Source organism: Sander lucioperca, chromosome 16 (genome assembly GCF_008315115.2).
Source record: "Sander lucioperca isolate FBNREF2018 chromosome 16, SLUC_FBN_1.2, whole genome shotgun sequence".
NCBI classification, from domain to species: Eukaryota; Metazoa; Chordata; class Actinopteri; order Perciformes; family Percidae; genus Sander; species Sander lucioperca.
Window position 1 is genome coordinate 5,263,359 of NC_050188.1, and position 17,613 is coordinate 5,280,971.

Consider the following 17,613-nt stretch of genomic DNA (forward strand, 5'->3'; position numbering starts at 1 on the left):
TTGTTTTGCAGCTGCCGACTACAGCGGTCTTGCTTAATACTGGACCAATTTCAAAAACTGTTGTTCCTATCAATCACTTAGACACAAAAATATGGGGAAATAGGGTACAGGTTGAAAAATATCTGAGTTACCCTTTAAGCTGCCCTCCTCCCTTTTCAGCCGCTCCTGGTGGTGTCAGCACAGTTGGCAATGCAGACTGACACCTCCAATCTCAATTTGGGGAGGACGAAGAGGCAACATGTTCACAGTGACTGAATGTGGAATGAGCAGATTTTTGCAGGCTACGTAGGCGTAGGTGTCATTGTAACACTGAGCGTCATTGTGTGCCACGACTGGGAGCTGCTGTATGTGTGCCCAGCTCCAAGGGCCAGAAATTAATCTCAGGCATTATTCCATTCATTAACATCTAACTCTTTCTCTGCAGAACACAATAACAGAAACAGGATTATCACCAAAATTAAGGGATACGTGACAGAGGGCCAATGGCTTACAGCACCTCCTTGGAGCTAAAGAAATGAAAGGAAATAATGCAATGCTGGGAATTTCTGTCCAGGTTATGAAGTATTTCAAGGATATTAAGATAAGTCAAATCAAAGCGGCAACATTTCTTTTTCACGATGTCTTATTTTATTGGAAAGGAATCTGCACACTGGATATGTGGGGACAGAGTGCCCTTTAGATGAAAGCACTCAGCCAGCAATCATGTGAGGGAATAATCTAGCATTAGCTAAAACCCTCCATGATTCTGTATTATTGTCTTTGTTGTCAAAATTACAAAGCCAAATCCCTGCAAAGGCAAAAAGAAAGAGGGACCAAGTGGAGTTATCAAGTTAAATGAGTCAGAGTAGGACTTTGAGAGGATGTTACCGGCATGTGTGTTATCTCCACATGAGATTCTCTTATGATCAAAGAGCTTTTATGCAAAAAAACAAATCCTACATCCACTACGTCAGAAGTCTTTTGTAGTGTTTGGAGAGCTGCTGGAGCGTGCAATCTGCACTCAAGGTCCATAAACAGACTCACCATGTATCCACAACTCTGATTCACTGTTCATTGGTCTGCATGCGAACCAAGTGCAGGTGTGTGTGTGAGCTACGTGCTCTTTAAAGACTTCAAAAAGTATGAAGGACATTACCACTAGTTCAGCTTTACAATAACACACTCTAGCACTCTTGTGGTTTTCTGCTCCGAATGTTTACATCAGTCACACGAGGGCCTGAAGTCGTGCTACATTACGGTGTGAACAGCCTTATTAATAGGGGTGTAAGAAAAAAATCGATACACTTGAGTATCGCACTATTTTATTTTGCAATACTGTATCGATTTTCAAAAACACAATATTGATTTTTTTTTAGTTTACATGCAAAAATATTCATGTAAGACAGTAGTTCACGTTCATGTTGTGTTTAAACCCCCTACCGCTAGATGGCTATGCTGAGACACACCACTAGTGTCCTTGCCTAACAGTGCCTAGCAAGGCCTGAATTTTAACAACGTAGCTATGGCTAAACTTTGGCCTACTTCAGCATATAAAAATTTGCTCACTAAGAACCTGTGAACCACAAAACTGGCAGTTTGATTTTCTGTGTACTGAATTGTTTACCTAAAGTAAACTTCTTTGACTTTTATGCACATCATGTCTTTTTTTAAATATTAGTTTTTCTAAACTTATACTTAAAATAAATCCCAATATATCGCCCTACGCACAGTATCGAAATATATTGCAATATAGTGAATCGTGACCCGTGTATCGTGATACGTATCGTATCGCCAGATTCTTGCCAATACACAGCCCTGCTTATTAACCATGATGCATTTAACCCTGCGTCGTCGTTCGGCTGCTGCTCTTCTCCTTTTGAAGCCCGCCGTGACGACCCTGCATTGTTTCGCATATTGCTTTGTTCATTTCAGACAGCATGTGGGACTGTTTCAGACTACAGCTTCTGTGAAAGACTGATAATGAACAGTACCACTGTAGGCTACAGTGTCAGCAGCTTTGACAAACATCCCTGCTTGCCATGAAGATGCAGAACTGCACAGGCGCACAGTTGCCAGTATAGTTTGTCACTCTTAATTCAAATACTGCATTCATTCAGATCTTTTTTTTATTTTTTGATTATTATTATTATTATTAATACCTTTATTTTGAAAGGCTTAGCCTATTTGATTAAACTGGTCCTTTCTGCTCTGTTAACTTCTCAGTGTGGAGTGTTGTTATGTCTGTTTACACAAGGACACATGCCCAGTAACCACACATACAGTAGGCTACAATAATCCGAGAAAGACCCAGAAATGCTGCAATAAAGAAGTATGATACTATGTATTAAGCTTAATCTCCCATTAGACTCTGTTTCCTATAACAAGCCATCCTCATTCAGCCTGACGTACAGCGCTGTAACCAACCAGCGACTACAGTAGCAGCTTTCTCTACTGTAGGCTAATGTAAAACAACGAGCTCCTCTCGTGTTCAACACACACACACACGCATGCAGACAACAGCCAGCCCAGCTAAAGCAGAAGGCTGTCACATGTAGAATAAAACCGCCTCACCTTCGCAGTGATGAAGCGTGGTTATCCGCAGAGGGGTTCGGCTCCAGTCTTTTACCGAGTAATCCGCTGTTTGCGGAGGGATGCGCGGATTGCAATGTTTATACCGCCACTACTCCTGCTGCTGCTGCTGTTGCCATGGTTATTCATCCAGAGCCTGTATGTTCTGCAGTCCCCCCCCCCCCCCGCCCCCCCTCCCTCCTCTTGCTCCCTCTCTCTCTCTCTCTCTCTCTCTCTCTCTCTCTCTCTCTCTCTCTCTCTCTCTCTCTCTCTCTCTCTCTTTCAATTCTCTCCTCCCCTAGTCTCTCACTCTCCTGACGGCGATTTTAATTTGGGGAAGTGCGGCAGCGTCTGTCGCGGAATCTGGCTTTCCCGGTCCTCCCGGCCTTTTGCACACAAAACAGACTGTGGGTATAGGTTCATAAGGGGAATATTAATAGTCGGCACCCAGTCAGTGTGTGTGTGTGTGTGTGTGTGTGTGTGTGTGTGTGTGTGTGTGTGTGTTCTGCTGCTGCGCTGTCACACGTCACAGCCTGCCCCCTAAAAGCTGAAGTGAACCGTGCTGTCAGAAATGACCATTTAACACACAAAGGGTGAGTGTTAGCTTAGATGCTAACAAAACATTAATGCAATAAATGCATGGACACAATAGGAGCAAACTAACTTTTCTGACTCTGGTTAGTGTTAACACTGTTCAGAGAAGAAATTAATCAAATCAGTATGCCATTAAATAGCCTCCCCCCCAATCTGTCTGGTTGATAGGTGACCAACAGATAACGCTCATTTACTGTCCATTGTTGAGTTCATTGTATCTGCAGTTGGTATACAATTGTTATGGAACTGTGAAGGTTTTTGTCAATGGGAACCCCATCTAAAAGAACTGATGCCGCAAGTTACACTAAATGTAGGCCTAACTATCTACAAAATTATAAAAAATATTCCCAAAGTGAGCAGAGTCTATGTCGGTGAACCTTGAAGCTGGGATAGGTTTTTTTTCCCCCCGTTCTTGGGCAAAAAATCTGCAATTATCAATTCAGTTTCAATTCAATTTTTATTTATAGTGTCAAATCATAACAGGAGTTATCTCAGGACACTTTACAGACGCTCTATAATTTACAAAATCCAATAATTTGCCCCCAAATAGCAAGCATGTGGTGCGACAGTGGCGACATTTAATCTGTCTTCAGGCTTTAGAAAATCCAGCCTGTGACAGGAAACTTTGGCCAATCACAGGTCATTTCAGAATGTAAGCATTCCTATTGGCTATTCTATGCAGATGCGCGTGCACGTCCCTTCAGACGACGTGATCTAACAGATTTTATTCTTGGAGAGAAACAGCATATGAGCAAAGTAACAATGGACAACCATTACAGTATCCTGCAATGTCTCGTTTGTTCCTGGCAGACAGTGCAATTGAAAAGGCCATCTGTCCTGGTTAAACAACCCGTCACTGACTAATCACAAAGTCAGATAAGGGGGAGGGGAGGATTATGTAACTACAAATAAATCAAAAAATGTCCATGGCCCATAAGCTGTTGCCGTTGGTAATGTGTTTTACAGTTGTCAACAATAAGAAATTAGTTTTCTCTATCTGTCTCTTTGGGTGGTTTGTGTCTCTGATGCACCACATGAACCCGTGCGGGATGACCCTCCTCTGTTCCCTGCTTCACCTTCCTCCTTAAAACCTCAAAGTCAAGTGCTGCTTTTCTCTCATGGCGTTCTGCCATAAGCTCCAAGCACTCTTGATTAAGAGAGAAGCGCTATCGATTTCTTTTTCTTTTTTTTTCCCAACCGTTGCCAAAGCCCGGATGACCACATAGTCTGGAAACACAGCAAGGACACTCACTTTTACATGGTCCAATATCAAATTTAGATGATTAAATCTGGTCTACAAAAGTAAGACCGTAGAGGTGATTGCTGTGGTTGTTTTATCATTTGTGCTTTTAATTTGATTTGGCAGAAATGTAGAGCAGTGGTTCTTAACCTTTTTGAGTCGCAACCCCCTCAGAATAATGAGGTTGGTATTCTCCCCCACCACCACCACCCTCGACGACGAGAAAGAGAGCTGCAAACCGATATAATCAGCTTTTTTTACGCGCCTCCCCCTGCTGATTTTAAATGATTATTTTAAATGCTGTGATTAATTCATGTCAACAAATAATGCTTTGCTTTAATGACAGTATAGTTTACTTTTAGCAGCTAGCACCTAGCCTTGTCCATTGTTTGTGTCTTTTTCTCTCCCCCTGACCCGCCTTCAGACCCCTTTCTGTGTTCCAGGACCTCCTGATTTACAAATGAAGTTCTGAATATACCGTAACACATGAGATGTACCAAACTTCACATAGTCATGTAAAAACATTCCCAGTCTAGAATATGTTATTTCATCTTTTTCTCCCCAACAATCTGGCAGCCCCCAGAAATTATCTCGCGACCCCCTTGAGGGTCCCGACGCCCCAGGATGAGAACGACTACTCTAGAGTGGAGAGTCACAGACACACCCACCTTACCCTAAACGTAGTTCATATTGTCAACTATGGTTTTACTCTTGGCGGAGTTGGAAATGTTGGTTTTGGTTGGTTTGAAGTGGATTGAAATGTGCATTAATTTGCATTTTCTTTTGCAAATGTTCTAGAGTTCAAATTTGCATTAAATTTAAAACACTTTACTAAAGGCACTTTAAATTGAGTTGTCCTTTAATTTGTCACCTGTCTATATCTCATTATTATACATGTTTGTCAAATACTCAGACTTAAACTAAAACTGCCGTTGAAACAATGATCTAGCAGCAAAATTGGAAGTCTCAACGCTCAAGCAACAGTAAACAGCTAAACCGCTAAAGTGGAATATATCAGAATTGAATACAGTAAACTGTTCATTTTGTGTGAAGATAAACAAACCATCACTGTCTTCGTGTTACATTTACTCTGCCTGCTAAGTGGTAACTACGGCAGTTTCTGGTGTATTTTTTTCACTTCGAACAGTCCCGAACTAGCGGTTTCCTTCTGGTTTCTCATATTATCTTAAAGGTCCTATGTGTGAGAATTTCTCCCATCTAGCTTTGAGACCATATATCGCAATCAACTCTCTCGCGCCACGCAGTTCAAAGTACGTATTACATCTACGGTAGTCTTCATGCTTCAAAAAGCCGCTCTCTTGCTCTTTTCAATATCCTTTTTCTGGGTGAAGAAGAAGACTCCTGTTCCTGAAATGTGGATTTTGAATATGTGTGGTCCTCCATGTTTCCTTCTTCAAACTTGCCGGGGCCGGGAAGCTACGGTACCCATTAGCAGCATTAGCAGCACCTGTGAGTTTATCATGTGACAGCGAAAACGTGAAAGGCGGAGCAGTATGTCCTGTATGTCCCTTACCGGCTAACGTATTACAAGATGGTGCATGAATATGGAGCGTCTACCCCAGTTCATGCAAATGCAAATGTAAAATTTCAAGCCAATAGGAACCCTTGGAATTGATGGTGGTGGTAAATATTCATGAAAAAGGACAAGTTCGTGAACGGGCAACACAGATTTTGATAATGAACAACTAAACACGTTACACACTGGACCTTTTAAACTTGCTGGCTACCTAACAAGGCTGTCAGCCAGCTGTTTGTTCAGGTCACCTGAGCTGAAAAGCTACAGCTCATAATGGGAGCAGCAAGAGCTAAAGACACAACAGTTGTACACATTAATTAATCATTTTAGAAACAAATGATTCTCGCCGGTCCATAACATTAATCTGCACCCATACCACATCGGACTCTGCAAGACTTTACTTCATCCAAATCTACCGGCTCTGTGTACATAACACTCCTGTTTTTATGTTTCCACAACTTCATCAGGGTGTATTCTGACTGGAGGGCCAAGGCATATGTGATGCCAGGTCACAAGTGTGCTAGTCATGGGGCCTGCCATGTGGATGAATAATCCCAACTTGTTTCCTCATTCTCTCTGCCCGCACTGTCTGTGCCTGCTCTCTCATTGAGAGCATGAGCTCTCAATTATCCAGGCTGGACACATGATCTCTCTGCCAGATCTCTGAGGAGGCCCAGTCACTGCATTAGGTTTCCCTACACACAGCTCTCTCAGATGAGCTTTGTGGTGTAGCTACAAAAAACAATCAATTCATGCAATTTGATACAGTAACAAAAAATGTATACTTGACCTTTATATTATTGGTTGTAGTAAATTGCAGAGTATCAGTTGACTGTGAGGTTATTGATGGCGAATAATATATCATATATCAGGGCCAGCAACTGCCAGGATCAATAAACCAATGTGTTCAAGATGTACACACAGGCAAACAGACTTAGGAATACAAATACTTAATAGAAATACTTAAGTTTTACGCTTTGGCATTCACCATTATAAAAATATGTCCAATACAAAGTGATCATTATGCCAGTATGCCGCTGCCATTATGGACAGCGGTGGTAATCACTTTTTCCAGATTTACTTTAAAGAAGGTGTTACAAAAGTCTGTAGCACATTCATGCTTTTAAAACGCAAATAATATTTGCTTCAGACGCTTCTATACCCACAAGCAAAAGTGCTTCCTGTCACATCAACATGGCTGTGGACCGTCGGAGCCGACAAATCTTTTTTTAGGATGAGACAGTCGTACCTGTAAGAAATGTCAAAGTGCCTACATGTACACGCAAAATAAAGTTCAAGTGATTTCCTGCAAGAAATACGCCCCGCGCAGCTCGTTTTAGGCTCTCAGATCTTCCAAAGCGCAGCAAAAATCAAAGATCAAAACGCCACAGAATCAATTACACAACACGCAGGATACAGACAGCGTGTCTGCCTAAGGCCCTCCTGGTAATAACAAGGCTTTCTCCATGTCAACACAGGCTAACATTGCATTCTTCACCTACACTGATGAGTACACGTCATTATGAAATCCACATTTCATCACTCGCTCGCTGCTTCTTCCCCCTATCCTGACGATAATTATTAAGAGAATTGCATACAGGCATACGTGTCATTAGGAGGGACTGTAAAGAAAAGAAGCAGAAGGAGGGGGGAGGGGGGGGGGTGGGGGGGGTTTACACATAGAGGCCCGTGGGCTTCTGCATCTTTTTAAGTGTTGGTAATAAAAATGTAGCCACCACCTCCTGAAGAACTTCTGGCCAATGGGAACCCATTGAACTAATTTTTATGTGTCCTCAGAAAATGCTTGACATCCCCTGAGCCTCTTCTCTCCTTCAGTCCTCAACATGCGCAGGTAGGACTGACTTCAGGGGGGAATTTTGTGTCTACCGCTCCTTCTGCTTCTGCATCTCACCGCTGTCTCCCGTCAAGGAGGCGAGAGAAACATGGCCTTTCCCAACTCTGGTTTGAAGAGGTAAATATCTCATGTTGAATTTCTGTCAGGGCTCTTTATCTGCTACCTTTGTCCTTGAGCTTTTTGTCTAATTTCAATAATTTTTTTTTTAAATCTTCATTTAGAAGGATGAAACATCTACATGTTCCCTCTGATAACTGGTTGCAATAAAATGTGTAGCTTAGCATGGATAGAAGAAGATGGCCATTTGACTTTTAATCTGGCCCACACATGCAGCCTACAGTATAAACCTCTACTGTGTGACATTCAGCCCTTCAGTGTTTCCATTCAGTTTGTTGGGAAATAGCCTTAATTAATGAATTTACATTGCATTAATGCCTACAGCGTCATCATCTGCAAAGAAATGTTCAAACATCTATTGCTTAAGGTCTTAGTCTGCACATTTTCTGCAACTTTAATATGACTGAATTGTACAGCTAATTGCTTCATGCGGAACAGCGATCCATTTTGGGGTAATTAAGACAAATGAGAGAGCAGAAATCATGCCAGAAGTGTTGGCTCATTTTTAGCATTTTGGGAGCACCTAAGGGACTTTACAACATGGGTGGCAGTGAAGGGGAAAGTCCCATTAAATGTTGATAAATGTCAGGAATTAAAGTAGATGACATGTGATTATCTAATTGTCTTGACTGATTGATTTTATGATGTGATTTAACTGGAATATATTTTGGGGATTTCTGTTGTTGTCTTTGCAAGTATTTTCTTTACCTTTGAACTGTGGCAGCACATGAATACCTTTCTGTGTGGAAGCACAACTCTTAAATAGGACCTTTAATCTTGCAGGATGCAGATCACACACATTTATAATTACAGCGAATGTGATATGGATGCATGTTGAATGACGTTATGTTAGTACGGTGGGAAGCTTGCTGCTTAAAGCCTACATTAAAACAGCTGTAACAACTGTAACAACTCTAAGTCCTTCAATTTTCAAATAGCTTGGCGTGTCTTTACTTTCAGTGAAAACTTAGCCCTGAGGATCCCTATACCTGCTACACCAAAAACTTCAAGCAGCAATTGTTTTGCAACGTTGTCTCTGTATTAGCCGAGTGAGGACAGCCTGAAAAGAACTATATTCATTTTGCACTAAAGGAACAAACAAGGCTTTTGTTGATTGTATTTCCACTCTTTCCTTTTCAGTTGTCATAGACAGAGCTGGATATTGTGAGAAGCTTATTGTACAATTATGTTTAGGAGATCCTTTAAGGGAAAATGGTACAAAATCACACTTTGCAGAACATTTCTTTAATTTGGTCCAAATTAGTGTTCATTTTCTTCTCACCTCAGTTACCAATCTTAAAGGAATAGTTTGACATTTGGTATACTGGGAAATTATCAGCTTTCTTGCCAAGAGAAGATTGATATCGCTCTCTTATCTGTCCATTAACTATTAAGCTACAGCCAGGAGCTGCGTTCACAAAGATAGACTTTGACTATGGCTTAGGTCAAACTAGATATATAGGCTCCTGGTTTTCTTAAATGGGACCAATTTCCCATGAATTCTCAGTAAATTAAGACTTTTTTTAAACTACAAAAACATGGCTAAAACTGTGTCAAACCACTCCAGCAGAACATATTTGCTTTCTGGAAGAATTCAACAGTTACAAGGTCATTTTACAATTCAGTGAAGAGTGTTACAATACAAAAATCATGCATATTTAACCCTGTCTCCTAAAAATTACGCTATCATACAAAAAAAAAAAATATTCTCAAATACGTTATTAGGAAAAGTTATTTTCTTCAGGATTAAGTTTGTTCAACATGTCCTTGTACCGGCGACAGGAACTCATATATTAGGTACGACTTACTTAACTTATGTACATGAGTTAAAATAAGTCACCGTTGACTTTTGGTTTCACACGGGATATGAACAGGGGTGTCCTGGGTGAAAGTCCAATGTTTTTTTGACCCCTCCCTACACAGACTTTGATCAGAAATATGTTTGTAATAGGTCAAACTGACCAGTCTGAAATATCGGAAATCAGCCATAGACGGTAACATTAGCTTATTATAAAGGAAGCAGGGGGAAAAGCTAGCTAAATGCTAGCTAAAACAAATATGCCTACCAGCACCTCTTAAACACGAATTAACACATAGGATCTTGCTTGTTTAATATGTACAAAAGCTTCAGTGAAAAAAACATTGGTGGATATTTTACCTTTGCTAAGCTAAGCTAACTAGCTGTCTCCTGGCTGTCGCTTGATATTTAAAGGACAAATATGATCGATCTTCTCATCTAACTTTCATCAAAAAAGCATATTTCCCAAAATGTCAAACTATTCCTAAATAACTAGGGGTTTGTAATTTGGAAGAGTTAAACATTGAAAGCTTCCCTCTTGTCACATCTTATCAGTGACATGTAGCTGCACCTGTCCAGACTGAAGGCAGACATCCAATCCCACTGGGGCTCTGAAGATGCTCCTCTAACGTGAAGGGCAGAATGTTATAGCCCAACGGCTTCTCTGAAGAGACCTTGCTGACTTAGCCATTAGTCATTTCTCTGACAGTGCACTCACACAGACACACACGAGCATACTTCTCAAGCAAACACACACACACGCGCACACACACACACACACACACACACACACACACACACACACACACACACACACACACACATTTGCAAGAGAGTTCACACACCGGAGATGGGTTACGACCTCAGTAACACCACCCCTACCTCATTTGTTTCTCCGATTGATGAGCTACAACCTTTGCTTTTGGAAAAGAGTCCTCGCTATCACTATCAGTCATGTTGATGAAGGATTTGGGATTACTGTGGAAAGCTGTCACAACTCAGGACACACATAATAGAACACAACATAGAGAACCTGAAGGAGGAGGTGTGCTAATGCTAGTGTAAAGTGTGGACAAAATGTACCACTGCTTAAGTACCCACTTGTTCTGCTGTCTAAGATCACCGTGGAAAAGCTGCATGGCTATTATTGCCATTTATCATCCACCTTCTCTAGGATTCAATAGTGCACATACAGACATAAGGCTACTTGTGTGGAGCAGAAATGCCACTTATAATGCAGGCAAACCTCAGCAAGCAAGCTATCCCGAAGACAGATGGGAGTTTGGAGAAAACACCAATCTGCATCTGACTTCGTGATAAGGCTGCTTGCAGTGGAAGGGGGGGGAGGCAGTAATGTTAGTTGAGGCCCAGTGAAAGGCAAGAGGTCAAGAGGATCCCAAGTCTAAATGACCTGGCCTTAAATCAGTCTAACTACGTTTTAGGTAGTCTCGCAGTTCCAGACCTATCTCTACAGCGCTGTGGAGTAAGGTCTGGCTCCTCCACACATACATTCTGGGATAGAAGGGGGGAAAAAACACTCTGGGCTGCATTTCTTTAGACCAATCATAATTGTCTTGTGCGGTGCTAAATTCTGGATGCAGCGCCGGTGGCTCTGCAAAATAGTCTAATAAAGGAAGTTAACTCTTGACACAATACAGTAGCGAGAGCTATTTAAATTAGCTGGATACATGGTCAAATATAAATTGTTCTTACCATTGTATCGCCGTGTGTATTTTGCCCACAGCAATTCCGGCAATCGGTCCCAAAACGTCAGTAAATGCCGTAAACATATTCTTCATAAATCTTACAAATTTTCTTCAAAACTTGCCATTTTCAGCACGTGGCTTGCTAGCTCGAAGTTTGTTGTTGTTTCCCGAAGCGAAGGGATTTTGACATGGCAACACACAGAGAGCCGAAGGGATACAGGCTAGTTTTTAGCAACAGTAAGCGAGCAAAAAAATATCATTGCAGCTTTAACATTTTAACCATAGTTCATTATAAGCTATTTCAGATGACCAGTTTAGCTAAGTGGCATTAAACAGTGGCTCAGATTCCTCCAAAATTTAACTTTTAGTTAAAGTTTAACTTGATTAGTCTGGTACAGAATGCAAAGCAAACACAATTTGAAGGAACCGTGTGAACCTCTTTTTTTCTATTTATGTGCTCATGAAGATCACAGAGGACACCAGCAAAGTGCTTCATGTCATCCCTTTGGTGTTTTATTGATTCAGACACAAAGAAACTGTCAAAGAGTATCAGATGCATGACTGAATACTGATGTTCTCCATCTTTCCTGAATAGAAAGCAACCGTGGCATCTATCGATGTCGGTGTGCTCCCCCGTCTGTGTGGCTCTCCTGTCCCTCCTCCTCGCCCCGGCACTTGGACGTAAGTCACCCACAATGCAATGCACAATCATTGCCACATCATAAAATCATTGTACCGTACATTGCATGTGCATCACATTTTTCTGTGAAACTGTTTGTCCTGTGAACACAAAGAGGAGCCAGGTTCATGTTGACGCCTGCATGTTGACTGTTGCTAAGTCATTCTCTTTATCAGAACACACAAAGCAAAGGCCAGAAATAGCAGACGCACTGTGCCTGTGTCTGTGCTGTAGGACTAAATCAGATTAAATGTCCCCTCTGATAATCACAACAAGCCAATTCTCTGCTGTTGTATCGGGGACATAGTAAATCTAACGTTAACGCGCAGTTAAGTGCCAGACACAGTAGGTGTACTGCTTTTTGAAACCTCGCCTCATTATTACAGCACACACATGCAACTGCATGTGACATCTTAATTGTGGTTCATCTCCCGCTCATTGCACTAATGACTGGCTCTCTGAGCGTAATGCCGCGGCAAGCAGTAACTTTTAACTACTTGAGGCCCACATGCACAGTCAGATAAGTGTTTAGTGGTTGTAAATATGGCATTATAAATACCGTCTCACCACTTTATCTCATTTCTCAGCAGTTATGTGGGATCTGGGAACGGCTTCCAGATGTGTTGTGTTCCTCGCTGCTCACTGTAAATGAGCTGACTCAGGTTATTGACTGGGGAGGCCCCCTGGCTGTCACCATGCTCGTTTCATGGGGTTTTTCTGAGAGGCTTTTCTACTTATTGGCAGCAGAGATAGCCCCCTCTTCTGACACATTCAAGGAATTGATTTTTTTTTGTACCGTATCAAATTGGGGGGCGTTTTTTTTAATATGTCTAAGTTGGAATCTGCAAAATATTTAGTACCAAGTACTAAACAGCTGTTCTATTGAAACCGGATGAGTTTCTATTACATCAAGTTTAAGCTTTTCTAAATAAAAGTTTCTAAATGTATCAGTGCAAACGCTAGGTCTTTTACTTTGTAGAATAAAAAAAAAAACAGTATAGATTTAGACAACTGATAAAAAGTAATGATGAAAGAGCAACTCAAATGGCAATGTGATGAATTGCCGGTTGCCGTTTCCACCAAACGAGACTTCCATCTTGATAAATCCTAAACATAAATAAAACGGAAAGCGGCTCACCTGCCACATTGACCTTGTAAAATGTTTCCCATGATGTATGGCTTTGGCCACAGTCATGCAACACTAGCTGCCATATTTATCAACATTATGTTTCCATCTCTGAGGACCTATTTGGATCACAAGGGGGTGTATGAGCCGTCTGCATTATAAATCTCAAACATTATGTTGATTTGTGTTCATGCTTTGAAATGTGTGAATATGTGAACTACTGTAAGTGGAGTTGTAAGAGAAACTCACATTAAAAATGCAGCGCAGTGCACTGTGATGTTAATCCCGTCTGACATTAAACACCATGCTTTTCCCTCTTATTTGTCTGCAGAATACTCCAATGAGTATGATGAATTCAACTGCCTGAATAAAGATCAACAGTGTGGTTCCGGAAGTGAAATTCCCAATTATTTTCTCCATAAGGATTTTGATTATTAGCCATAATGTCTTAACCATCCAAGTTAGACTCACCACGAGCTACGAGATTGGGAAACAATGATGTATACCCCTGTGGAAGCTAGAAGTCTGTTTAAAATCAACCTTGTTTTAAGAAAAACATGTCTTATACGCAATGTCACAGAGAAGTACCACACTACCCACTATTCTAAGCGTAACAGCGACATCTCTATATTGGTGGAGCTCCCTGTTACCATGGCAATGTGTATCCCACTCGTTAAACCCCGAGCGGCTAGTGAGCTCCTACCACTGAACTCTATTATCGTTTATGTACACGGTCTTCTACATTTCCCTTTTTTTTTACATTTCAACATGTTTTTTCTTAGCGCCAAACTAAATGTTTTATGGTCACAATTCATCTCGTAGCTGGTTGGCTTTGGTTCAGGCTTAAAACTATTTTTATAAGCATTTTCTTAAACGCCAATGGAGATATTAAATGGGGATTATCACTTCCTGAACCTGAGCTGTTCAAAAAGTGGGCGGTCAATGTTGAGTTCTATATATTGCATATGTTAAAGGAGCTGTGTGTGGGATTTAGGGGGATCTTTTGGCAGAAATGGAATATAATATTATTATGTCATTATTATGTTTTCGAAACTAAGAATCGTTGTATATTCATTAGCTTAGAATGAGCAGTTTATATCTGCATAGGGAGTGAGTCCTCTTCCACAGAGTCCGCCATGTTGCACCGCCATGTTTCTACAGTAGCCCAGAACGGACAAACCAAACACTGAGAGTGCCTTTCGCGGTTTTACGTTACCAGATAGGCCACCGTAGGCTCTACTACATGCTTGGAAAGGAAAGGTTAAGCGGAGGGCTCGCATTGCCAGACCTTCCTCCACAGCGCTGCGGAGGAGGGTCTGGCAAGTCCACACAGCATTCCGGGATGGAAGAAAAACTCTGGTTTATTGGCATGTCTTTAAACCAATCACAATTGTCTTGTCAACGGCGTCTCTGCAAAATAGGAACTTGTTTTGGTGGAACATGTGTACGTTCAAAGGTTATTTTAGTCGTGCAACAGAAAACTCAGATTGGACAGATAGTCTAGCTGTCTGGATTTACCCTGCATAGATCTGATAAAAGGTTTACTGCAGTCCTCATAAATCGACCGGAGTTTAAAATGTCAACACAAAGAGAGCCCAAGGTAATGGATATCCAGCATAAATGAGTGAAATATGGCAATGGAGCAATCCCGGGAGTGGAACGTCGTGGACATAGAGTAAGCGGAGGTGTATTCAGTTGGCCACAATCTGTAACCTCACTGCTAGATGCCACTAAATCCTATACACTGCTCCTTTAAATTCAGCAAAGAACATGATGATAAGGATAACAGGGATAGCAAGGATAACAAGATAATTACTTTTTGTTTTGTCTTATCAGAACTAGACCTCAACCGATTGGATGGCGATACAGTCTGCCCACCAATGAGAAGTGGCCAAGATGACCTTCCAGGTAAATTATCTATAGTCGGGTTGTATCAAACAAAATTAAAAGCAACGGGTGAAGTTGTCATAAAATCACAACTCTTAAGCCTCGAAAAAATCCCTAACGGAGAAAATAGACTATCCAAGGGAAGGTGGTGAGTTTAATTAGTTGAACAGGGTGGGCCGCCTAATGCCTCAAAACCCCTCTAGATTTCAAATGAGGCAAATAAAATGTTCCACTTGAGCTTTACGGAATTTTAGTTGGAACAATCTGAACTCAGCAAGATTGTAATTGCTCACCACTGCCCTGTTCTAAACACATGTGGTCATTGCTCTCATGCTGCTCTGTGGTTTGGAAAAGTAATGCATTGCTATTTAGAAAAGTTAATTGTGATTATTATTTAGTTTCCTCATAACCTTTATCATACATTTACAGTAACACTCATAAAGTCATGATTGCTAATAATATATATATAGTATCAATATCGTGATATGAGACTAGATATTGTCTTAGATTTTGGATATCGTAATATCGTAATATGACATTAATCTAGTCTTTTCCTGGTTTTAAAGGCTGCATTACAGTAAAGTGATGTAATATTCTAAACTTACCAGACTGTTCTAACTGTTCTATTATTTGCCTTCACCCACTTAATCATTATATCCATATTACTGATGATTATTCATCTCAAATCAAACTGTGTAAATACTTTATTAAAGCACCAATTGTCAACCCTACACTATGGTCGCAATATTGCTATGGAGGTATTTGTCAAAAATACTGCGACATTTGATTTTCTTCATATCGCCCAGCCTATAGTAGTGTGTACTATGCTAATCACAGGCTAATGCTAATGTCATTTTTACTTCTGCTGTAACTTAAAGTGCTACCACTGCCAACTTTTTTTTACTTACTGTAATAAGAACAACAGGCATTAAAATTACACACTTTATCAGCCTCTGGCACCATCCCATACGTCATACATTATCCTCCGTAGGTTTTGATCTGATCACCCAGTTCCAGCTGGATGTGATCCCTCTGAAAGGTGTGAGGAAGGTGGACGGCTCCACTACCCTGCAGGTGGCCTACCGCCTTGACAGGGAGGCCAACTTCCAAATTCCAACCATGTAAGTACAGTAAAGAGGGTTTAAAAGAAAACAGATAAAAACACACAAAAATCCTGATGCAGGTGTTGCGTTATTACAGGTCCGCCACAGATGTTACTGCATTGCGAGCAGCATATAATTGGTAGAGAAAAACATGTCTGAACCTATTTGGCATCTCTTAGACACAAAGGCAGAGTAGAGGCATGTTTGTGTATGTACACTATGTGTTTGAGGGAGTGGAGGATTGTCAAAGCACCATTTGGACCCCACTTTGGACTTTTGGATCTACAGGAAATATACAGTAAAGAGACATATTTCACCATGCCTTTTGGCAATGATTTGTCTTCTGTTGTGCATACCCCTTTAAAGGTTTAGACTGAACAAAGACAGCGCCGGCTTCATGTTAGGATTCCCCCTAGTTTTTAATTAAAGGTTAGCTGTAACAATATGGCCGGATTATCCTGGTTGGGACCTGGGGCAAAAATAAGCTGTGAGCCCCTATTGAGACAACCCACGCCCCTTTGAAAAAAAGGTATATTATTTTGAAACAAATCAATTTATCAAATCTACTAGTCTAAACAGAAAATGAACAGCAATTTTGATAATCATTAATTAATCTGTGTTACTCGATATAAATTGGTATTTCACTTTCATAAAGTTGGGTGACCTACGAGAGTCCGATTTTTAAAAGGATTGTCGGAATCAAAGGCAGAGATTCAAGCAAGTCAGTAGTATACAGTTGGGATGCATTGAGGGCCTTCTGTAAGTTATTTCGGGGTATAATGGTTCTGGAGAAAGCTACAAGCAGCAATACCACAGGCCAAGCAATTGTCTCATTCCAAACAAGCACGTTTTCAACGATCACTGCATTGGTCAAAAATAAAGACATTTATATCTTTTTGCACTTTATTAAACAAGTGAAAGACATGCTGTTCAAAAAGATAATTTCACAAAACTGATTTCAGCACAAAGTGTTTTGCAGTGTTTTACATAACCAAAGGCGTCTCCTGGTGTTTCCCTGTGTGCCTGCTCCGGTCTGTTTTGGCTAATCTTTTCCTGCAGGCCAGCTTTTCTCAAAAAGCTGTTATGTAACTCACTGGCACCCTGCACCTCCGCCACCCGGGCCTGTCACACTGAATGTAAATACATGTTTATTTCCTCCACAAGTCCCGTGGCACAGACTTGTGCTTTGAAGTCCGTCCCTGCCAGCAGGCTTTATGCTGCACTCCCTCCCTTTTTTTCTGCAGGACAAAAGCATCACATACTTTAGACTTTCTCACCTTAGGCTAGGCTAGAGAGTGGTCTTCATTTGTTTTATTGGCTCACAGGAAACTTTTTTTTTATTGGCTCACCTTGATCGTTTACAAGATGGTAAAAGTCCGGCTGGAGCGCCTATCTATGAACGCACCACCTACTGAGAATCTGGC

At 41.1% G+C, this 17,613-nt stretch overlaps 2 protein-coding genes across 4 annotated transcripts in view; one reads left to right on the forward strand and one right to left on the reverse strand.

The window, feature by feature from the left end:
* Nucleotides 1–2,779, reverse strand: part of fam135b (family with sequence similarity 135 member B) — a 65,165-nt gene extending 62,386 nt beyond the window's left edge. The window contains exon 1 of the mRNA XM_031287181.2: nucleotides 2,551–2,779. The gene's annotated coding sequence lies outside the window, so the exon portion shown is untranslated. The remainder of the gene's footprint in view (nucleotides 1–2,550) is intronic.
* A 4,908-nt stretch (nucleotides 2,780–7,687) lies between these two features.
* The window catches only part of LOC116041288 (collagen alpha-3(IX) chain-like), a 40,379-nt gene continuing 30,453 nt past the window's right edge, over nucleotides 7,688–17,613 (forward strand). For 2 of the 3 annotated variants that reach the window (XR_004895382.1, XM_035993180.1), the window contains exons 1-4: nucleotides 7,688–7,890; nucleotides 11,990–12,075; nucleotides 15,036–15,107; nucleotides 16,078–16,207. Coding sequence is in view for 1 of the 3 variants with exons in the window: in XM_035993180.1 (XP_035849073.1) it covers nucleotides 7,862–7,890; nucleotides 11,990–12,075; nucleotides 15,036–15,107; nucleotides 16,078–16,207 (317 nt within the window). In the remaining 2 variants the exon portion in view is untranslated. Of the gene's footprint in view, nucleotides 7,891–11,989; nucleotides 12,076–15,035; nucleotides 15,108–16,077; nucleotides 16,208–17,409; nucleotides 17,558–17,613 lie in introns of those variants that run through there. The other variant, XR_004895383.1, reaches the window with a different exon arrangement.